The following is a 24,461-nucleotide window of genomic DNA, read 5'->3' on the forward strand; positions in this document are numbered from 1 at the left end:
GGCTGCACGATGTTGGGACGTGAGCGGAAGACGGCCTAACGGTGTGCGGGACCGTAGCCCAACTTCATGGAGACGGTTGCGAATGGTCCTCGCCGATACCCCATGAGCAACAGTGTCCCTAATTTGCTGGGAAGTGGCGGTGCGGTCCCCTACGGCACTGCGTAGGATCCTACGGTCTTGGCGTGCATCCGTGCGTCGCTGCGGTCCGGTCCCAGGTCGACGGGCACGTGCACCTTCCGCCGACCACTGGCGACAACATCGATGTACTGTGGAGACCTCACGCCCCACGTGTTGAGCAATTCGGCGGTACGTCCACCCGGTCTCCCGCATGCCCACTATACGCCCTCGCTCAAAGTCCGTCAACTGCACATACGGTTCACGTCCACGCTGTCGCGGCATGCTACCAGTGTTACAGACTGCGATGGAGCTCCGTATGCCACGGCAAACTGGCTGACACTGACGGCGGCGGTGCACAAATGCTGCGTAGCTAGCGCCATTCGACGGCCAACACCGCGGTTCCTGGTGTGTCCGCTGTGCCGTGCGTGTGATCATTGCTTGTACAGCCCTCTCGCAGTGTCCGGAGCAAGTATGGTGGGTCTGACACACCGGTGTCAATGTGTTCTTTTTTCCATTTCCAGGAGTGTAGTTTAGACAAGAAGAGAATACAAGCTTTCCAATTGTGGTGCTACAGAATAATGCTGAAGATTATATGGGTAGGTCACGTAACTAATGAAGAGGTACTGAATAGAATTGGGGAGAAGAGGAATTTGTGGCGCAGCTTGACTAGAAGAAGGGATTAGTTGGTAGGACACGTTCTGAGGCATCAAGGGATCACCAATTTAGTGTTGGAGGAAGCATGGAGGGTAAAAATCATAGAGAAATACCAAGGGATGAATACACTAAACAGATTCAGAAGGATGTAGGTTGCATTAATTATTTGGATATGAAGAGGCTTGCCCAGGATAGAGTAGCAAGGAGAGCTGCTTTAAACGAGTTCCTAGATTGATGACTACAGCAACAACAACATCCCCTTATACAAGTTATCCATTTCACAGTCCGATCAATTATTTACTGTAATACATATAGTGATAATTTGGGCGAAAGGAGAATTATAGTGCGCAATCACAGAGCCAACAAAGCGCTCCACAGTTAAATTTTTCTTAAGGTGAAATGTTTCTGCTATTCTATTGTTGTAATTATAGCTCCTCATTTCGCTTGTAGAATGCCAACCTCTTTAGCGAAGATAAAATACACATTTATGTGAGTGGATTAGATAACAAGTTACTGGCAAAGGTCTTCAGCGAACGATGGCGTGATACGATAATTTACTACAATAGCTTATCTGATGAGCGCCTGAAAATTATGAAAGATCAATTAGGAATGTGTAAAGACGTCAATTCTCCAAACATTATCGCAATTAAATGGTATGGCTACTATTTCATCAGTCTGTAATCACAAATAAAACAAATTACTACCATTACAACTGGAGAAGGAGGCGGGCATTAAGATATTTTCTGCGACAAGAGTATACATTAGTGAAAGCCGAGTCGCATTTACCTTCTTCTTTTAACAGCAGTTAGTGTAGGAGGAGAGCTGTTTGTGGTCAACATGGGCTTCATCACTGTACTTCACATAGCAACAGTGATACATCTCTCTTTGGTACCGGTAGCCATTCTCGTAAGTTCATTACTTCGCTTAACATGCCACACATTTTGTTTCCTGTGACACATGACAACACAATCCGTCCAGCGGGAGTTACTTTACTCGGTTATAAAGAAGTGACTGATAGCGCACCTGGGAGAATGGTGTAACGAAAGGAATCTGTTTTTATGAATTCCATTTTATCCATTTGGAAAATTTATTTCTCTCAGTAGTTGAGTACAGAGAACGATTCCCAATAGTAGCTACCAAGTACACATTACGATACTACGCAAAAATATGACTTTATTTAGATTTTGAAATAAGGATTCTCACTGTGTTCCACGTGAACACGGTGCAGATGAAAAGAAAGACACTGAAAAATTTTGTTCATCGTTCCCATAGTCAAAGATGTCGAACGTTAAATGTGTATTTGAACGCATGACATTTAAGTATAGAGCAAAGTGCTGCTTGCTTCATATAAGTGCAGAACTCTGTGTTGATGGATGAAAATGAGAAAGTAACGCCATCGATGCCGAAATCGTTAGAGACCCAGAACGAAATTAGTTGGATGAGGGTAGGGACAGGAGTTGGGTTTGTGGGTCCCATAGTCATAGCAGTCGTCTAAAATTTCATAAAAAATATATGAGAAGATCAGAAATACTTTTTTCAGTTACAATATTTTGAATCTGCAGTTTATTAGCTGCGTTCCACTGTATAACCGTTTTCTAATTTATACGTACTACTTATCCTGTACGTTTTTTCATGTTGATGCCGACGCATTTCTGTATGACCTAAGAGTCGTAGAAAACCTTTTGAATTTGTTACACAGTTTTTTAGGTAAACATTTAATTATTTTGCTTATCTTCTAATTATTTTCAATACATTTCTTACAGGCACAAGAGTATGTAACAGTCGACATACAAGAAGGCACCCTGAGAGGACAGATGTCACAAACGTACACGAACAGATCCATGTTCAAGTTTGAAGGTATTCCCTATGCGGAACCGCCAATTAACGATCTCCGTTTCCAGGTAAGTGGTTTACGACTGATACGCAATATATTTTTTTTTGCTTAGTGTGTGAGATATGTTCAGTCAACTTACACCATACATTTAAAATCCTACCTTATTCAGAACTGAACTTCTGTGGGTAGTTTTGAGAATGCATTAGGTTATGATTACACTTCATTTTGTATTTTGTTGAGGGACTTTGCTGCTATCTCTGTATAGCAGCAGCTTGACCGAGCTGTTGATCGAACTAGGCTAGCATTAAATTCCTTCAGATTACACTTAACACAAGTGTGTCTTGTAGGAATTAGTTACTAAATTTCATCAAGTGATTCGACTGCCATACATTTTGGCCGGCTGCACACTGTCTAGTAATCTGACAATTTTCTTTTATTTCTTGTTTAATAGATAGTGTAAACGCTTCGGATTTAGTTGATACCACGACGTATGTAAATTTCATATGATATCGGGTGACGGGAGCTCAAAAATAACAAGAAAGATGGTTATGCAACGTAATTTTGTCAGCCGATACATGTTACAAAAATTTGTAGCTAAGCAGTATATTATGATAAATGGTTATCGACCCACAGTTAAAAGCGAGACATGGAATACGGTGAACAGTAGGCGAGGCGAGTGCATATATGTGTTTCCTTGAAAGCAATTTATGACACTGTACTTGAATGTAAGGAGAATCTCATTCAGAGAATTAGACCGAGCTGACGTCGTTATGGTCGCGACCAACAACATTCTGTTGAGTTAGAAGAATGTTAGGTATCAGCAACAGCAAAGAGCAATAATCTTCGTAGATATAATGTTCAACTCATGTTACCGAATTTCTTGTAGGTGTAGGCCGATTGTGTAGAAGGTACCAGTGGTCATAATTGAACTGTCGGTGATGCGAATGCTGCAGTGCCTCCTGCAGATATTGTACGACGCTGAAACATCGTAGGTGTGTTCATTAATCGGTACCCTCGCAAAGTATGCTGAAAAAAAAATGATACCTCTACTTTGTGCCACCCAGTCAAAATACGACGCGATAACAGTCAGAATGTGAAATGTTTCCTGTCATGACGTCAGTCCGCTGTTTGTCGCTAGACGAGTCGTGTTAATTCCTGTTGTGAAGTCTCTGTCGATGTAAAAGGTTAAGGAGGTTGAAGTTTTCCGTACTAAAGGAAATGGCTATTTAGGAGAAGGACAGTGGTCTGCTGGTAAAATTAATTTACCAGAACGGCGACAGTAATATCACTGCCCTGAGGTAATATCGCTGACAGAAACAGCTGCGAAGAGGTCCATTGTCAGTAAATCTGCTATCGAGTATGTTAAAGGAACCTGAAGAAACAGCTGACTTAGATGTAGCAGCAGGGAGAGGGAGGCGGCCCGTGCCCACTGCAGCTGTTCATGATGTTGCTGGAGCTATAGCCGACCGTGCAGTACATACCTCAGATTTTGCAGTCAGCTCTTGAACTGTTCATGGGAATTGTTTTTCCCCCGGTCAACAGTTCAAAAGATTTTGCGGCGCATTTTACACTAGTTTTCGTGCGAGATTCTTGAATGTGCACCAAATGATGTCCCAAAATGGGCTACGACCCCATGACTTTGACCTTCGTTTTTTTGGCAAGCATGGAAACGGATGACTTGTGGCCGGTGAATATTCTTTGGACTGACGAGACACATTTTATTATGCACGGTGTAGCGAATGCACAGGACTGTCGTATGTGGAGTTCTACTCAGCCACATGTTGTGCAGGAACATCCACTGCACTCAGTTCATGTGAGTGGGTGGTTTGGTTTCACAATCTCCTTCCAGCTCGGTGCGTTTTTCTTCGATGCCATCTCACAGGTTGTTAGTTGTACAGTGACATTTGTTCGTTATAAGGATCTCTTTGAGCAACAAGTGATTCCAGCTTTTCAAGGACGCGTCTGTGTCCACACCACCCTTCCTGATCTGAAGAATAGCATACGACGACATACTATCCTGATTACACCAGATATCTGTCGCCCATGCTATGTTATGAATGCAGCATGTTGCTGAGTCGGGCCGCAATTCCGAACACATGTTGTAACTTGTGACCATATTGTAACAAAACTATCGGAACCATAATTATCATGTGTTTGATTGTTCCTTCTCTCTTCCTGCTCCCACACCACATTCTTACTGCTTACAGCACCATATTTCACCCGGTGGCAGGAAATGGAATTATTTTTTTCTTAGGACACCCCGCGTTTCAGTGTCCTTCGATGTCTAAATCCCACACTGCAACTCTCGGAACACCATTAGTTTAATTATAACAATCCAGTACTTGCTTTGCCTAGTGCTCCATTGTGGAACAAAATGTACATTGCACAGCAGCGTCTGTTCTACTGTTCCATCCATTTGTACCAGTATTACTGCATCCATCAAGAATTGTCGAAGATACATGAAGGTTCTGATGAAGTTAGTATGTTACTTCTCACCATATTCCGAATGTATTACAGGCGGGGGATGTGTATGAACAGTTGCTCGATATAGGTGTTATTTTAGGTCAAAAGAAAGTTTCCTGAACAACAGGCGCTCATGTTGTAGATGACATGCTGTTCAAGGAGAGACGATGAATTGTCGGAGCTGTATCGAAGGAACAGAAAAAGTAAAGTTCTGTAGTGAGCATAAGAATGTAATCAATCAAATCAAAGTTAAAACCAACTTCTTTCAGTGAATAACATCTACTTTCCGTGTATTTTTGAGTACAGAAACACTGGCGATCGCGAACTATTCCTGAAATTAATTTGGGTCGAAGAGGTCCCAACCACCCATAACGTTGAATCTGTTTTCATACAGCGGGCTTAGTTTAGTTGTTATAATGTCATTTCACACTTCTTTTCCGCATTAGAAAACTGTCAAGGAAGTTTACAGTTCGTTGCCCGTCTCTGGTCTCACTCAGTGCGTCCTTAAGCGCTTTGTGTCTCATGATACCGGGGTAACTCTTATTTTCTCCTTCTTATACTGGATTGCTATTTAATCTTCTTCTGCTTCTAACAACACAGCTTCTGTACAATTTCAGGTATCGATGCACGTCCGAAAAAAACTGTACTGGAGCTTATCTAGTTAAACAAGATACTTTACTCGTAGACCAGCATTGTCTTACACCGCTACATCACTATCATCTGCGGAAGTTCGTCATCTCTTTGACAGTCAGTGGCTTTTCTATTGAAGATAACGGTTTAATTTGACGCAGATTTAATGCAACACCTTCTCAGAGAACGTTTCACGCGTTTCAATATATTTTTTCCTAGAACTTTACTTTGTTTACGTTATTTATAAGTTACGAGATCTCCAGAAGAAATTTCTATTTGTGCAGCCGCCAGTAAGAAAAGCAGCGTGGTCCGGCGTTAGAGATGCCCTGCATATAGGAGGCAAATGCCCTCAGTATAGCAAGGGAAAAACATCCGGAGAAGAGGACTGCCTCTACCTCAACGTTTACGGACCAGGGGTATGTGTTCACTACGGCAGGTAGTAGATACATCACTAGTGAAATCAGATAATAATTTCAGTATTTAAGAATGAGAAAAAGTGTTATAAAAAAGAAGTGTTCGTAACTATTTCTTACAAAAATTCGTATTACGTTGCGGTATTCCTTATGTTCGACAGACGCCATCGCAAAATGGAACACAGAAAGCAGTTATTGTTTGGATCCACGGTGGATGTTTCACAGGAGGAGCTGGAACGTCCGGAAAACCGGAGTACTTCGTAGACAACGATGTCATACTCGTCACCATAAATTACCGCCTGGGAATTCTGGGTAAAAATTCTTAATATCAAATCTTCTTGGATAATATACTGTACAAAGTAAAACGATATTTTTTTCGTTGCTTTAAACTGACGTCATAAAAATTATTCTATATGATTTCTTTTTCGTGAAAAGTTTTCTATTTTTTATTAGTGCTGTGAAGAAAATTTGAACGGAATATTTAAGTTGACTGACTGCTCACGTTGTTTAGTGTAATCACTTACTCATCTGTGTCAAATTGGCATGGTTATCCTTCTGTATTATTAGACCCTCTACTGGAATTAATGAAAGCAATTATTATCCGTCATCTGATGAATAAGTAATTTACTTAACTTAATAGTTTTGGTCGTCGTCGTATTTTTATACATCCGTAACAGCCGATAAACGGGGTTTCAAGAGTTAAAATTGCAGTTACGTAAGCACAAAGGAACCAAAATTCAGTTTTTGAAATAGTAATGGTCTACAACACACACATAGTTTCAGGGAAGAATTTAAAAATATGTGAAACATTAAACAGAGTACTAAAACGAGCGCTGGATCAATAAACACGAATATGAATACAAATTTCATTTCACCTAACCGCTTGTTCTAGACAATTTATCAAAGCGATAAAGCAATCTATGTTTACATTACTGACTACCAAGAAATTCGTTTGAGTATTGGTGATCTGATGTGAAGTTACATATCTTTCGTCATGGAATACTCGTACGAACAGATAGTATATTTCTGAATACATAAATAAACTGAAGCATTACCATATAAAATATAAATAACCAAACAGGAATTCTTATTTGTTGGTACTTAGTCTTCTACCACATACCCTAAGAAACAACCACTAAAAACGTACATAAATGCAAGTCCACTTTCACATCTCACTTGCTGCTGTTACCGGCAGAGGAGTGCATTGAAAAATCGATATTACTCTATGAATAATTGAAAACCAAATGCTTGAAAAATGAAAATAAAGTGTTAGGAATTCGTATTCATTCAACATGAGTTTTATTTTAAAAACCATCCCACAAGCCCAGGAAACGCGAAATCATAGAAAATCCCAGATCTCCAGTGACCGTCCGGTGGTTGCACTGAATACATCAATCACACTTCAAAATCTGTATCACAAAAATAGATGTCCCCAATAGCTACTAAATTAATTACTTTTCGCATCTAAGATGTTGAAAAATTTGTAAAATATCTAAAAAATACAGCAGCAGAGCAAAAAATTGCTATGTTCACATTGCTACTAGATGTTTATACCGAGTGAGGTGGCGCAGTAGCTAACACACTGGACTCTCATTCGGGAGGACGACGGTTCAATCCCGCGTCAGCCCATCCTGATTTAGGTTTTCCGTGATTTCCCTAAATCACTCCAGGCAAATGCCGGGATGGTTCCTTTGAAAGGGCGCGGCCGTCTTCCTTCCTCTTCCTTCCATAATCCAATGAGACCGATGACCTCGCTGTCTGGTCTCCTCCCCCAAAAACAACCCAATCCAACCCAACCCAACCCTACAAATTCCTCTCCTGTGCTAACCTCTTTACCTCAGAATAGCACTTCACCTTTAGACGTTTATATACGGAAAACGCTGTTCGACCCCACAATATTTTAAAAAAGTCTGTAAAGTAGAAGAAAGCGTGAGTTAATTCCCACATGTCCACGTATTGTTCACATTTGTGCCGAAAATTCTGAAGTATTATTCAGTAATAGATTTCAACAGTTGAATGTAGGCCTGAAAACTCGCTGCCGTAAGACTACACAGTCCAGTCTTATAGGAGAAGAAAGAAAAAAAGTATTAATTAAGTAGGCAAAAACACAGACTGACTGTTGAGCCACACCCTCAAATAAAATATTTCCGAGACAGTGCTAGAAGTACAATTTTGCATTGCTTGCTGTGTTAATACACCTTCAAAGTATATATTCCAGCATTTAGAAAGGTTCTGAAGCACAAGGCTTATAACAACAGCAAAATAAGTGTTAGCTTAGATGGCAAATAGACAGACTGGCTGTAAGTAATGAAGCACACGCTCATATAAAATATCTCCGAGAAATTGCTAAAGCATGATGGTTACGACGTAAATACACCTTAAAAGTGCATTCAAGCATTTAAAAGCTACTCAAGTACTATGTTAAGGAGAGACAAAGATAATGCAATCAGCTATTCTCTAGAAATCGTAAAAACTAAGCAATTCACTGCCAATTATTGCTATTTAGAAATAACACAGACGTACCGAAAACCATTTAAATAAGAGCAGTTAGCAGTCAGAAGGCTCCCTAACACCTTTATTGACTGCATTTGTACATTATTGCTTACAATATCCTAAAACAAAAATCAACAGTGCTACTCACAATGTTAAATACGCAAAGCGAGTGTTTAAACAGTGACGTTGCATTACCACTAAATTTGGCTTTCCAAAATAAAATCTTGTATTCAATTACATCACCACAAACACACACACAACACAACTGTTATATTAGGAAAGGAAAAGAAGGGGAAGGCGTATTTCTTACTAAATATATTGCGCAGACAACAGAAGTATACATATTCGAAAAATGGTTCAAATGTCTCTGAGCACTACGGGACGTAACTACTGAGGTCATTGGTCCCCTAGAACTTAGAACTACTTAAACGTAACTAACCTAAGGACATCACACACATCCATACCCGAGGCAGGATTCGAACCTGCGACCGTAGCGGTCGCGCGGTTCCAGACTGTAGCGCCTAGAACCGCTCGACCACCCAGGCCGGCTACATATATTCGGCTCGTAAACACGTCACCAAAGACTGTAACAGTGAGAGATGTGAAATTTCGAAAAACAAACTCATAGTCGGTATATCAGGAAAAAACTAGTTACCATAATATCTTGCGTGACGTCGTACAATTATCAAGCACAAATTAAAAATTATCTCATCTGAATTGTCAGTTTAATTCATTTAAATAGATGTTTATCATTATATAAACAAAATCACTAAAACATTCGGTTTTGTTCCGCTTGCAGACGCAAAAGGCCATAATAATACGCCTAACGCCTAAGGAATGACGTCTCACTATACTCCATAGCTACAAAGGCTAACAGTGTCACAGCACGTGTAAAAACGATGCTGTTCTCTACAATGTGCGACTACATAGATGTAGATATGTGAGTCATCGTGCTCCAAAACATTAGTGCATCACATCGAGAAACGATGTTAGAGATTGTACCAGTCCATGAAGGTGCCTCAGCTATAATGTGCGGTTAATATCAAGCTATCAGTCACATCGTCCTTGTTAGCACTTCCAATACGCAAAACTCAAACAAAATAACTGCGAATATTAGGAGGTATGGTACCTCAACAATGTAGTGTAACACCATGTCAGTGCCGGTTTTCAAAGACGTAGATATCTAGGTCGTAATAAACGGAAAACAATGTTATGGCAGCGCCAATGGCGGTGCAGAATTACCAGAAATTGCCAAAGTGACGTAATAATATTCCACAACAGTGTAGCTGATAAGTCATCAATGACATACCTAAACAGTCTTCCATACGGAACCAAGCACACCATCCATTCTTTAACGGTCTCCAGGCAGGTAATACCGTACTCAGTTACGTGTCTGGCCCCTTTATAGAACCTATCACATGCTTACCAATAACACTCCTGGCTTGTGATTTCATATATTTAATATCTTACATAACTTTCACACTACCGCTGACAGTCACTCATGTTCGACAGTCAGTCCTAACTGTCTTATCGTATAATATAATCCTAGTCGTTGCTATACGTGCGAGATTTCGCCTCCAACCGAAGATTATGCTCCACCTTTGAATACTTTTATAAAACTGCCGAGGCTGACTGGTTCCGTTAATCTAGATTCCGACCCAGTGCTACCAGATCTGACGGAGTCACAGCATACAGGTGCAGGAGACACATTACCGGATTAGGCGCTCAGTACAATGGGTAGAAGCTGCTACATTTGAGTGATATAAAATTGTCGTTTGTCGTCCATTTCTCGTAAGCTGTTAACAATCTGACGGTAGCAGGAAGGTGGAGCTTTGGCGGTGTTAGTGATTAACTACGAGTCGATTCTGTTGACACGGTGCCATTAAAAAATATCATTTTAATAATAATGCAACATGAAGTTGGCATATATAGCATTGAGAAAACATCACAATACTAACATATACTGGTGGCGATGTAATGCTGTTTACTAATGTGTGTTTCCAAATAATGTCAAGGCCTCATATTCTGAACGTTTCTGTATTTGATTCCGACACTCGGTAGAGCACTTTTTAATAGATATATGTATAACACGTCTCAAAGTTCGTGGATATGGTTATGAACGGAATGTGTGAAATTCCTTACAAGAAGGAAAGACATTGATTGTGCCTTACAACAGATACATACTAACGTGAGAACCGTGGAGTATAAGATGTTACGAAGGCAAAAACCCACTATTTGCTTATACTGTGTTAATTAATTTGAATGAAAATCTAGCTGAAAAAACTATAGGCTCCCAAACAAGCAACACACAAGAGAATGGAGTCTGCAGACTTACCACAGGTTGTTAATGTGCCCACATGGATGGAATATTGCACCCACCTCGTCCTAGAAAAAAATTTTACATTTTTTTACATTTTAATACATGTATCGTAGACCTTATAACCTGTAAAAACAATAATAATATATTAGATATTGCTCCACATATGTAAACATTTTTGGTATTGAAAAATTCATATTTATTTTTCCACCTCTGTCAAAACCACACACCATGTGTCAACGCTAAATTCACTGTGTTCTCCTACACTGGAACGACAGTGTGTCTGCAACAGGATTACTGGAGGAAATCTGCAAGGTAGCACTGGAGACCACTTCGATGAAATAGAAACATCCTGTGGCTGTGCCATATAGAGTGGAAGATTTCGGTGTTTCAGTGTGTCTTCAAATATTGGTGGATCTGCCAGGAATATTGCAGTAGGTTAATGTAGATGACAGTTATCTTTTGCGTTTGGATATAATACAACATTTTGCTGGAGTTTTTAACAAAGTGGAGATGTTCGTCTACATACTATCAAAACCCAACTTCTGCATGGAGGGAGACTGCTAGGGAACCAGCACTGTGATTGTGGACAACAATGTGCCAGCTGGAGAAGTCTGTAAGCTGCTAAGAGGGAGACACGCCTGTTCTCTAGTTTCATAAGCACGTCTAAAGAGCCACGGTACTAATTCGTCAGTTCTCAAGTTCTCAGTCGCAGTTGATACCAGCAAGCGATTGTTTACAGAATGAGGTTTTCACTCTGCAGCGGAGTGTGCGCTGATTTGAAACTTCCTGGCAGATTAAAACTGTGTGCCGGACCCAGACTCGAACTCGGGACCTTTGCCTTTCACGGGAAAGTGCTCTACCATCTGAGCAACCCAAGCACGACTCACGATCCGTCCTCACAGCTTCAATTCTACCAGTACCTCGTCTCCTATTTTCCAAACTACACAGGAGCAGAGCGCTTGCCCGCGAAAGGCAAAGGTCCCGAGTTCGAGTCTCGGTCCGGCACACGGTTTTAATCTGCCAGGAAGTTTCAGCGTTCCAATCACTTCGTCTTCAGGCCGGGAGTATCACTCGTCTGTGAATAAGAGAAAGTACCAACGGCCTTATCTGTTTCACTAGATATCCGAATTGCATTGGCAAGCTCATGAGGTTCGGATATCTACGGAACCACACAAGATTATCGGGGCCTTGTCTTGTATGTACACGTGTGGTACTTGGTGTCATTCGCAGGACATGCCTGAAGATCTACATCTACATCTACATCTACATTTATACTCCGCAAGCCACCCAACAGTGTGTGGCGGAGGGCACTTTACGTGCCACTGTCATTACCTCCCTTTCCTGTTCCAGTCGCGTGTGGTTCGCGGGAAGAACGACTGTCTGAAAGCCTCCGTGCGCGCTCTAATCTCTCTAATTTTACATTCGTTATCTTCTCGGGAGGTATAAGTAGGGGCAGCAATATATTCGATACCTGATCCAGAAACGCACCCTCTCGAAACCTGGCGAGTAAGCTACACCGCGATGCAGAGCGCCTCTCTTGCAGAGTCTGCCACTTGAGTGTGTTAAACATCTCCATAACGCTATCACGGTTACCAAATAACCCTGTGACGAAACGCGCCGCTCTTCTTTGGATCTTCTCTATCTCCTCCGTCAACCCGACCTGGTACGGATCCCACACTGATGAGCAATACTCAAGTATAGGTCGAACGAGTGTTTTGTAAGCCACCTACTTTGTTGATGGACTACATTTTCTAAGGACTCTCCCAATGAATCTCAACCTGGTACCCACCTTACCAACAATTAATTTTATATGATCATTCCACTTCAAATCGTTCCGCACGCATACTCCCAGATATTTTACAGAAGTAACTGCTACCAGTGTTTGTTCCGCTATCATATAATCATACAATAAAGGATCCTTCTTTCTATGTATTCGCAGTACCTTACATTTGTCTATGTTAAGGGTCAGTTGCCACTCCCTGCACCAAGTGCCTATCCGCTGCAGATCTTCCTGCATTTCGCTACAATTTTCTAATGCTGCAACTTCTCTGTATACTACAGCATCATCCGCGAAAAGCCGCATGGAACTTCCGACACTATCTACTAGATCATTTATATATACTGTGAAAAGCAATGGTCGCATAACACTCCCCTGTGGCACGCCAGAGGTTACTTTAACGTCTGTAGACATCTCTCCATTGATAACAACATGCTGTGTTCTGTTTGATAAAAACTCTTCAATTCAGCCACACAGCTGGTCTGATACTCCGTAGGCTCTTACTTTATCAGGCGACAGTGCGGAACTGTATCGAACGCCTTCCGGAAGTCAAGAAAAATAGCATCTACCTGGGAGCCTGTATCTAATATTTTCTGGCTCTCATGAACAAATAAAGCGAGTTGGGTCTCACACGATCGCTGTTTCCGGAATCCATATTGATTCCTACATAGTAGATTCTGGGTTTCCAAAAACGACATGATACTCGAGCAAAAAACATGTTCTAAAATTCTACAACAGATCGACGTCAGAGATATACGTAGGTCTATAGTTCTGCGCATCTGCTCGACGACCCTTCTTGAAGACTGGGACTACCTGTGCTCTTTTCCAATCATTTGGAACCTTCCGTTCCTCTAGAGACTTGCGGTACACGTCTGTTAGAAGGGGGGCAAGTTCTTTCGCGTACTCTGTGTAGAATCGAATTGGTATCCCGTCAGGTCCAGTGGACTTTCCTCTGTTGAGTGATTTCAGTTGCTTTTCTATTCCTTGGACACTTATTTCGATGTCAGCCATTTTTTCGTTTGTGCGAGGATTTAGAGAAGGAACTGCAGTGCGGTCTTCCTCTGTGAAACAGCTTTGGAAAAAGGTGTTTAGTATTTCAGCTTTACGCTTGTCATCCTCTGTTTCAATGCCATCATCATCCCGGAGTGTCTGGAAATGCTGTTTCGAGCCACTTACTGATTTAACGTAAGACCAGAACTTCCTAGGATTTTCTGTCAAGTCGGTACATAGAATTTTACTTTCGAATTCACTGAACGCTTCACGCATAGCCCTCCTTACGCTAACTTTGACATCGTTTAACTTCTGTCTGTCTGAGAGGCTTTGGCTGCGTTTACACTTGGAGTGAAGCTCTGTTTGCTTTCACAGTAGTTTCCTAACTTTGTTGTTGTACCACGGTGGGTTTTTCCCGTCCCTCACAGTTTTACTCGGCACGTACCTGTCTAAAACGCATTTTACGATCGCCTTGAACTTTTTCCATAAACACTCAACATTGTCAGTGTCGGAACAGAAATTTTCGTTTTGATCTGTTAGGTAGTCTGAAATCTGCCTTCTATTACTCTTGCTAAACAGATAAACCTTCCTCCCTTTTTTTATATTCCTATTAACTTCCATATTCAGGGATGCTGCAATGGCCTTATGATCACTGATTCCCTGTTCTGCACTTACAGAGTCGAAAAGTTCGGGTCTGTTTGTTATCAGTAGGTCAAAGATGTTATCTCCACGAGTCGGTTCTCTGTTTAATTGCTCGAGGTAATTTTCGGATAGTGCACTCAATATAATGTTACTCGATGCTCTGTCCCTGCAACCCGTCCTAAACATCTGAGTGTCCCAGTCTATATCTGGTAAATTTAAATCTCCACCTAAGACTATAACATGCTGAGAAAATTTATGTGAAATGTATTCCAAATTTTCTCTCAGTTGTTCTGCCACTAATGCTGCTGAGTCGGGAGGTCGGTAAAAGGAGCCAATTATTAACCTAGCTCGGTTGTTGAGTGTAACTTCCACCCATAACAATTCACAGATACTACTTCACTACAGGATAAACTACTACTAGCAGCGACGAACACTCCACCACCGGTTGCATGCAATCTATCCTTTCTAAACACCGTCTGTGCCTTTGTAAAAATTTCGGCAGAATTTATCTCTGGCTTCAGCCAGCTTTCTGTACCTATAACGATTTCAGCTTCGGTGCTTTCTATCAGCGCTTGATGTTCCGGTACTTTACCAACGCAGCTTCGATAGTTTACAATTACAATACCGATTGCTGCTTGGTCCCCGCATGTCCTGACTTTGCCCCGCACCCGTTGAGGGTGTTGCCCTTTCTGTACTTGCCCAAGGCCATCTAACCTAAAAAACAGCCCAGTCCACGCCACACAGCCCCTGCTACCCGTGTAGCCGCTTGTTGCGTGTAGTGGACTCCTGACCTACCCAGCGGAACCCGAAACCCCACCACCATATGGCGCAAGTCGAGGAATCTGCAGCCCACACGGTCGCAGAACCGTCTCAGCCATGTCAGGCCGAAGATCAGTATCAGCCTGAGACAGAGCCTGAAATCGGTTCGTCAGAAAAACTGGACAGGCCTTCCGTTCAGCCCTCCGGAATGTCTTTCGCCCCCTGCCACACCTTGAGACGACCTCCCACTCTACCACAGGTGAGGGATCAGCCTCAATGCGGGCAGTATCCCGGGCAACCACAGTCGTAGTCCGATCGGGGGATGCGTGGGACGAGCTGGCCATCCCCGACAAACCCCCATGCGGACCCTCACAGTGATGCCCATTGGCAACAGCCTCAAGCTGTGTGACCGAAGCCAACACTGCCTGAAGCTGGGAGCGAGTGTAGTGTCCAAACTGGTTACTTGACAAAACAATCAAAACAACGGCTGTTGGTACAGTATTATTAGATTTCATCTCATTTTCCTCAACATAACATGGAGTTACAGATATCAATAAAAGCCTTTCAGAGTTGACTTGTCTCTCATGTTGCATGGTATTGACGTACTGAATCTTCAATGTTCAGACTGCACTCCGGCTGCACGCAGCGCAGCAGTGTGCATTGAGATTCCAGTTCACGAAAGTTGCACAACAGTGAGTAATAGTCCCATTCGTGGGAGCGAGCGATGGGGAACAGGAAGGACACGCCACCTCTTCCAGGTTTTATTGGCATATTGCTGTTTACGTGAACGTTTTATTTGAGCGGGCAATTTGCAGTGTGTCAGTGTCGGCATCTCTTCTGTATTGGGTTTTGGTGGAAGCTGTTTGAAATAGAGGAGCTGGTATTTCATAGGAAAGTGCAACTAATGCAGATATAATTGTATCGCTTCTGCAATAGACTTTTGTACACTGAGAGCCAATTAACCTACGAGTTCAGGCCAGAAAATGTCAACGTCGACACTAATATATCTCCCAGGAATAAACGTCTTAGCGCCTCAATAGTAAGTGCTTTCAGTGACACTCCTGTTTAACCATGGATCGAATGACAAAGTATTGTGTATTATTAAAAAAAAGAGTGTTGTAGACATCGGAGTGCTGTGTGAGGCGGTATGTTTTACTGATGATCAGACACATCCATTGTGTAATGATGTGAAGAATGAGTTCGACACTATTGTGCATGGTATTGTTCAACAATGCCAGTGTGTTGACAATGAGTTGAGAGATGATATAGCAGCCCAAGGGTAGGATTGTATATACAGTGAATTTAGCATGTGTAAAAGAAAATTATTTGTCAAGTATTACCGAGTCGTATGAGGTTGTGACGGAGGAGAAAAAAAAATTATTATTGAAAATTGATTATTATTGAAAAATGTTTACATACATGAAACAAAATGTAATATATTATTATTGTTTTTAAAGAGTTATAAGGGTATTAATATGTGTATCAAATACGAAAACGCTGTAAAATATTCTTCCAGGACGAGGTGGGTGCAATAGTCACTTCATGTGTACACATTACCGACCTGAGTTAAGAGAGCACGTTCCATTCCCTTGTGTATTGCTTTTTGGGAGCCTACACTGTCTATAGCTAGATCTTCATTGAATGTAAATAACAACAATGTAAGCAAATAGCGTATTTTTGCCTTTCTAACATGTTATACTCCACGGTTCTCACGTTAATATCTGTCTGTTACAAAGCACAATATATTTCTTTCCTTTTTGTAAGCAAGTGCACACATTCAGTTCATAAAGTAACCCACGAACACTGTGATTTGTTAAATATGTGTACTAAAAAATGCTGTACCGTATGTATGAATCAAATATGGCAACGTTCAGACTGTGAGACATTGACCTCATTTGGAAACTCGCTACGGTAAACAGCATTATGTCGCCATCAGTATATGTTACTATTTTGATGTTACCTGAAAGGTTTGCTGAAGTACTATATACATCAACTTTATGATGATGTATTATAAGCAAAACAATTGGTTTGAGGACACTATATCAGCAGTATCGACTTGAAGTAAATTACTGACACCGGCACAGCTCCACCTGCCTGCTACCGTCAGATTGTTTACAGCTCATGAGAACAGGATGACAAACAACAATTTGATATCACTCAGTTGTAGCAAGCTCCACTCCTTGTACCGAGCACCCAGTAGGGTGATGCGTCGGCTGCAGCTGTAAGCTCTGACTAGCCGGCCAGTGTGGCCGTGCGGTTCTAGGCGCTTCAGTCCGGAACCGCGCAACCGCTACTGCCGCAAGTTCGAATCCTGCCTCGGGCATGGATGTATGTGACGTCCTTAGGTTAGTTAGGTTTACGTAGTTCTAAGTTCTAGGGAACTGATGACCTCAGATGTTAAGTCCTATAATGCTCAGAGCCATTTGAACCTTTTTTTATGCTCTGACACCGTCAGATCTGCTGTCACTGGGTAGGAAGCTCATCTACTCTTTGTCTGCTAGCATCTAGGAAGATCACTAATGACATTCTGTCTGAACACGGCTATAACAAACTACTCTGACTCCGACTGAAGTGCTGTATGACTACAGGAGAAGCATTGTTCTCCACAATACTGTCGCTTGTACAGCCCGTCTGTCGTTATTTAATACTCTTGTCACACAAGTCGCGGAATATACCTTGAAATCACCCCATTACGTTATTATCTGCCGCCATTATTTGTAAATATGTTATGACGGTATTATTCCATACACAGCGCTCGTATTCCACCTCACGAAACTACACTATAAAGCTACATCAAAGGATTCAGTCAGCTTCGGTAGTTCTATAAAATTATTCCAAGGTGAAGCGTAATGTTCGGTTAGAGGCGACCTCTCGCTTATACAGTGACACCTAGGGGTTATGCTATTCGATAAGACAGTTAAGACTGACTGTTCAACGTGGATGACTTCCCTTTGTAGAGTAAAAGTTGTATAGTACACTAAATATGTGAAATATTGGTAAACACCTGACAGGTTTTATAAAGGGAACAGACACGTAACTGAGTACTGTATTTCTTGCCTGGAAAACATTATACAATGGATGGTATGTCTGGTCCCCTTGGAAGACCGTGTACGTATGTGATTGATGGCTTACCAGCTACACTGTTGTGGAATATTGTTACGTCACATTGGCAATTTTTGTTAATTCTACAACGCTACTGCCGCTGCAATCTCTTTATTTTCCGTGTATTTCGACGTCGATGTCTTCGTTTTTGCAATCCGGCACTGACATGCTGTTACACTACACTATTGAGGTACCATACCTCCTAATATTCGCAGTTATTTTGTTTGAGTTTTCTGTATTGGAAGTCCTGGCATGGACGATTTGATTGATGGCTTGATATTAACCGTATATTAAAGCTGAGGCCATGGACTGGTACAAATTCTAACATCGTTTCTGGATGTGATGCACTAATGTTTTAGAGCACGATGATTTACATATCTATATCTATATATTCGTATATTATAGAGAATAGCATCATTTGTTCAAGTGTTGTTACACTGTTTAGCCTTAGTAGCTATGGAGTGTAGTCATACTACACTTTCATTAGGCGTTAGGCGTATTATGATGGCTGTTTGTGTGTGCAAGGGGGTACAAAGTCGAATTTTCGTAGCGATTTTGTTTGTACTACAATAAGCGTCTACTTAAATGAGTTAACATACAATTCAGATGCATTAACACTTTATTTATGCATGATTCGTGTGAGATGGCTCTCAATAAATTTGGGTTAATAGTTTTTTCTGGGATATCAAATCTGACATTGTCTTTGGAAATGTCACATCTCTCGCTGTTGCAGTGTTAGGTTGTCTGTTTACGAGCTGTACATGTATCTGGTTTCCGTAACTTATATATTTGTTGTAACAGTAACCACTGTCCTATTTCATTCCTTTCCTAATAAGACAGTTGTGTTATGTCTCTGTTTGTGTTCGTGTAGGAGGTTACAGGTTTTCATTTTTGCAGTCCACTCAACTGCACAGACCGAATGCTCAATTTACATACTGAACAACGTGAACAGCGCTGCTGACGTGTTTAGTTTAGAATGTTGTGAGCATAATAACTGATAAATACAGTCTATAAAGCTCTTAGGGAGCCTTCAGGCTGCAAGCTGCTGTTATTTAAATGGCCTTCGGTACATCTGTGTCATTTGTAATAGTAGCAATAATTCGCAATGAATAGCTTCGTGTGTTAACCTCAACAAGGGAATGTAATTATCATACTTTTAGTAATATCTCGGAAGTATTTTATTTGTGAGTGTGCTTCACTACTTACAGTCAATCTGTCTTATTGGCTCCTAAGCTAACATTTTTCTGCTGTTATAAGCCTGGTAAGGCAGTTTTACGACATCGAGTTTTTAGGCCTAAATTCTCAAGTTTCGACTGTTGGAATCTGCCGCTGAGGCAAATATATCAAAATTTTTGTCACTAATGTGAAGAATATATTTACATCTGGTAATTAACTCACTCTTTATTCTACATTGTCGACTATTTTCTGAAATACTGTGGGATCGAACATCATTTCCCGTGGATAAACCTCTAGTAGCAATGTAGACATAGCAATATTTCGCTCTGCTGCTGTATTTTGCGGATATTTTACAAATTTTTCAACATCTTGAATGTGAAAAATAATTAATTTAATAGCTATTGGAAACATCTATTTTAATGATACAAATATCTGTCCGTTTAGTGCTGCCAACAATTGGTGACTGGAGAACTGGGATCTGCTAGATTTCGCAATTTCTGGGGTTGTAGGATGGTTTTTAAGGTAAAACTCATGTTCAATGGATACGAATTCCTAATCCTTTGTTTATATTTTCCAGGGAAATGCTTTTTAATTATTCATAGAGAAATATTGATTTTTCGATGACAAGAGCAAGTAAGATGTGAAAGAGGACTTACGTTTATTTACGTTCTTTGAGCTTGTGGGAAATGTTTTGTGTTAAGAACCTCATTCTCAACAAATAAGAGTTGCTATTTATTCACAGTTTATACACCAATGTTGGTTTCTAATCGTTTATACAGAAATATGCTATCTGCTCGTTATAATATTCCATGCTAAATGATGTATAGCACCAAATAAAGTTATGTACAGTTACAAACTATGCAGAAAAGTTAATCCAAGGGCAAGGAAAGTTTTTTAGATCACATTAAGGAACAAAATTGGCAGGATGCTTGTAGTGATGGCATCATAGCTGACAAATATAATGATTCCCTTAACACATTTCTCGTGTTCTTTGAAAGTTGCTTTACATTAGAATGTTCTACTACCTGTAGAACGCAGCCTCACTGACTGACTAATGGGATAGGGGACTCATTTATAACAAAGTGTGAATTACCTCAAAATGTTAGATGTAGTCACAGTCGAGCTACAGTACTGTAAGACTTAAAATGTTGTTACGAGGGCATAGAGTTTGTGATATGGAAATAGAATAGCTAAATCATATAGGATAAAATTAAAAACCGTATGGTCAGTCGTGAATGAAGTGCGTGATCACCTGTACGAGGTCGAGTACGTGAAATCATTAAGCAGTAAAAATATTTGTGATACGTTAGGTATATGTACAGTATTTAATAATCACTTTCCGAACACAGAGAGCAAATTAAAAAAAAAAAGTCGTAGTTTCTGCAGGGAATCTTATAACTCTCTTGGAAAATGGCTTTCCGATACTGATATATCAAATACTCGGTTGTGATACTGACAATGGAAAGACTGAGTGGATATTTAAATCATTGAAGATTAAGGACTCGCGTGGATACGATGGAATATCGAGCAGGATACTTAAGCTCTGTGCAGCACATGTTAGACCTGTACTTAGCCATATTTGTAATTTTTCCTTTAGGAATGTTCAGTTTCCTGAATGATTTAAGTACTCAGTAGCAAAGTTGCTTTATGAAAACAGAAGATGTTACCAATTTTAGACCTACTTCTGTGCCGTATGTTTTTGATGAAGCTATTGAAAAGGCTGTGTATGTGAGGATAATCGATCATTTCATTTCACATAGTTTGCTTTCAAAGTAGAGTTTGGTTTTAAAAATGGTTTAACAACTGAAAATGCTGTATTCTGTTTTCTCTGCGAGGTACCAGATGCAATAACCAAAAGGCTTCGGAAGCTACGCATCATTTTTTGTTTAACTAAGGCGTCTGATTATGTTGATCAAAAATATTGCTCTGGCAGTCTAATCATTATGGAATATGGGGAGAGTCCCACAATTGGTTCATCTTTTACTTTAAGGAGAGACGACAAAATTTCTCAACATTATTGAGAATGGTTATGAGATGTGATCCGAGTGACGTACCATTAAATGGGGGAGGGGGGTGCCCCAGAGATCAGTAATGGAACCACTCCTGTTCCTTATTTATAAAAAATGATATGCCTTCTAGTATTACAGTTGATTCTAAAATATTCCTGAAACTTCCTGGCAGATTAAAACTGTGTGCCGGAGTTCGAGTCTCAGTCCGGCACACAGTTTTAATCTGCCAGGAAGTTTCATATCAGCGCACACTCCGCTGCAGAGTGAAAATCTCATTCTAAAATATTCCTGTTTGCTGATGACACTAGCTTTGTAGTAAAGGATGTTGTGTGCAGCATTCGCATTGTTTCAAATAGTGCAGCTGACAACGTAAGTTCACGGCTTGCAGAAAATAAAGTAACGGTAAATCACAATAAGATTTAGCTTTAACAGTTTATGACAAACAATTCAACAGACGCTGATGTTCTAATTACACACAATGGGCATATGGTTATTGAGACTGAAAGCTCAAGGCGTTCAGGTAGACAGTAATCTGTCATGGAAAGGCCATGTTCAGCATATAGTTCAAACACTTAGTAACTGTCATTTTTACTATCAGAACAGTGTATGGAGTAAGTGATAGCTTGACACATGAAGTACTCTACTTTGCTGATTGTTATTTGATTATGACGTAAGTTACTACATTTTGGGGTAACTGTTCCCGTTTTCATAGGGTACTTTTGGTTCAGAAACAAGTGGTTCAGGCAATAAGTGGTGTAAATTGGCAAACCTCATCTAGACCCCTGTGCATCTGTCTGGGTATTCTGACACTGGCTTTTTCCTCTCTCTCTCCCTCTCTCTCTCTCTCTCTCTCTCTCTAGGAGTGCTCACTTTGTTCATAATAGGTAGAAATTCATTAAATCTGATCCGCATCTGGATGGCACCTCCTTGACTCTTGAACAGAAATGAGTTCATCATTATGCTGCATCCACTTTCAGTAAGCTACCTTAATACTTTTTTTACCAGAAATCCTTGCTTTTTCAAATCTAAATTGAAGAGGTTTCTCAAGAGGCACTCCTATTCTGTCGAGAGGTTCCTTGAAAAAATTAAGCTAGATCCTGTTTTACATTGTTGATTGCATTTATATAAACTAATAGCTTGTTGTCGCTTTAGGATCTATAAACATTTTATTTTATCTGTTATTGCCTTTCTGTTGTAATTTACTGTACTTACACATTACATAACCATGGAGAGTTGCTCCTAAATCTTCTCAACTTAGTGCTACAGATCTAGATGCACAAAAAATAAAAGCCAAAGTTACCAATGTGAAGGCTAGTGAGCCAGTGCTTAAAAGAATTTTTTGAAGTCAGTTATGCAAACATAGCTGCAGAATGTGAGTGCGGGGTCATGGGAACATAGGGTGTGGGGTGGGACATGCTTCATGCAAAATTTGCAGAAGTACATGGCACAGAGAGTGCAGACGGTTGCTAGTATCAATGAAATATGACGTGCATGCAAACTGCAGTTTTATCTCACTCCTACGAATGCAGGGGAACAGGGGGTGCTATGAGGTTGGGGATGGGGTGCTTCATGAAGGATATGCGAAAGCGCAAAGGGTGTGAGAAGCTCTTCCATCCTTGACCTTGACACATGCCAGGATATCATAAATCCTGGAATGACCTTGGAGTTAAGGAAGCGCGGTTGCTGCTGTCAGTGAAAAATATGATGAACGCAGTTGTCTCAGGTATCATATGACATCACAGATAAGGAAGTGCTGTGTCAGTACATTCTCCTCCCATTCTCTTCTTGCTCTACTACTAACATACAAATAGATTCACAGAAGAATTTAATTATGTGTAATACATCAAACTGAATACTAAAACGAAGGTCAGATTAATAAACATGAAAATGAATGTGTTTCGTTTTTCACCTAACTGGCTGATGTGTACAACTTACCAAAGTCATGAAGCAAAGATAACGCAGTTTTAACTTGTCAGAAACAGTAGACACAGCCTATACTATTCACAGTGTATGAGGATTCACTCTTAAGAACCAAAATCTCATTGAGAAGAAACTGACATTTTCTATGTGGTGTATCATTTAGAACAGAATTTAAAAAATACAAGAGGCACCAGAATCTTCTTAGAATTTCGGCGAGTAGGTTGCTACATAATGTTCTCCATCTGTGACATCAACAAATAATAGGTTTAAGACGAGTGACTGGTCGATGATTTGAACAGTTTCGAACTATTCTACGTTTGAAAACCAGTGGTGATTCCTATTCCTTGTCTATCAATGTAATAATGTTTCATTTGTGACTTCTGAAATTTTCCCGGCGTATTTCTTCTTCTAATAATTTCCGGGTATGCAGCCGGATCCCGTCGACATTCTGCCACGATATTTCGGCCCAGAGACGTCCGGCCATCATCAGGTGAGTACACAACTACTGAAGAGCCCAGGTGCAGTCGCGGTATTTATGCCGAATCTCGCGCATGTGAAATGTACTGGCATCCTACAGCGCATGCGTCAGGTGTTGACATGCGCAGCATAGCCGAGTTGTACGTGCTGCCCTCGGTGGTGGAAATAAAGGTTCATCTAGTCATTGAGTATCGAATGACACTGTCGATTCCGCTGTGATTGTATAATTTTAATAACAGGATTCCAATTTTTATCCAGCTGAAAGCCGTTGTCACGATTTATAAGATTATTGGCAAGACGTATTTCCACTGATTCCTTGATTACGGAATCCCAAAAACCGGAAACCGGGGATAAAATTTTTGTTACATAGTATTCCATTGAATGTCCCAAAGAAATACAGTGCTCTGCTACTGCCGATTTTGACGGTTGCCGCAGACGGGTGTATCTTTCATGTTCTATACATCGTTCATGGACAGTTCTTGTCGTCTGCATATATTGGCCAGACGACAAGAACTGTCCATGAACGATGTATAGAACATGAAAGATACACCCGTCTGCGGCAACCGTCAAAATCGGCAGTAGCAGAGCACTGTATTTCTTTGGGACATTCAATGGAATACAATGTAACAAAAATTTTATCCCCGGTTTCCGGTTTTTGGGATTCCGTAATCAAGGAATCAGTGGA

The 24,461-nt window shown here is 40.8% G+C and overlaps 1 protein-coding gene across 1 annotated transcript in view; it reads left to right on the plus strand.

Moving 5' to 3' along the window:
* LOC126147131 (esterase FE4-like) overlaps positions 1-24,461 on the plus strand; it is a 139,220-nt gene that overhangs the window by 54,831 nt on the left and 59,928 nt on the right. Inside the window, exons 2-4 of the mRNA XM_049915670.1 lie at positions 2,535-2,672; positions 5,983-6,114; positions 6,273-6,423. Coding sequence (XP_049771627.1) covers positions 2,535-2,672; positions 5,983-6,114; positions 6,273-6,423 — 421 coding nt within the window. The remainder of the gene's footprint in view (positions 1-2,534; positions 2,673-5,982; positions 6,115-6,272; positions 6,424-24,461) is intronic.

The sequence above is a fragment of the Schistocerca cancellata genome, chromosome 2 (genome assembly GCF_023864275.1).
Source record: "Schistocerca cancellata isolate TAMUIC-IGC-003103 chromosome 2, iqSchCanc2.1, whole genome shotgun sequence".
In the NCBI taxonomy this organism is placed as follows: Eukaryota; Metazoa; Arthropoda; class Insecta; order Orthoptera; family Acrididae; genus Schistocerca; species Schistocerca cancellata.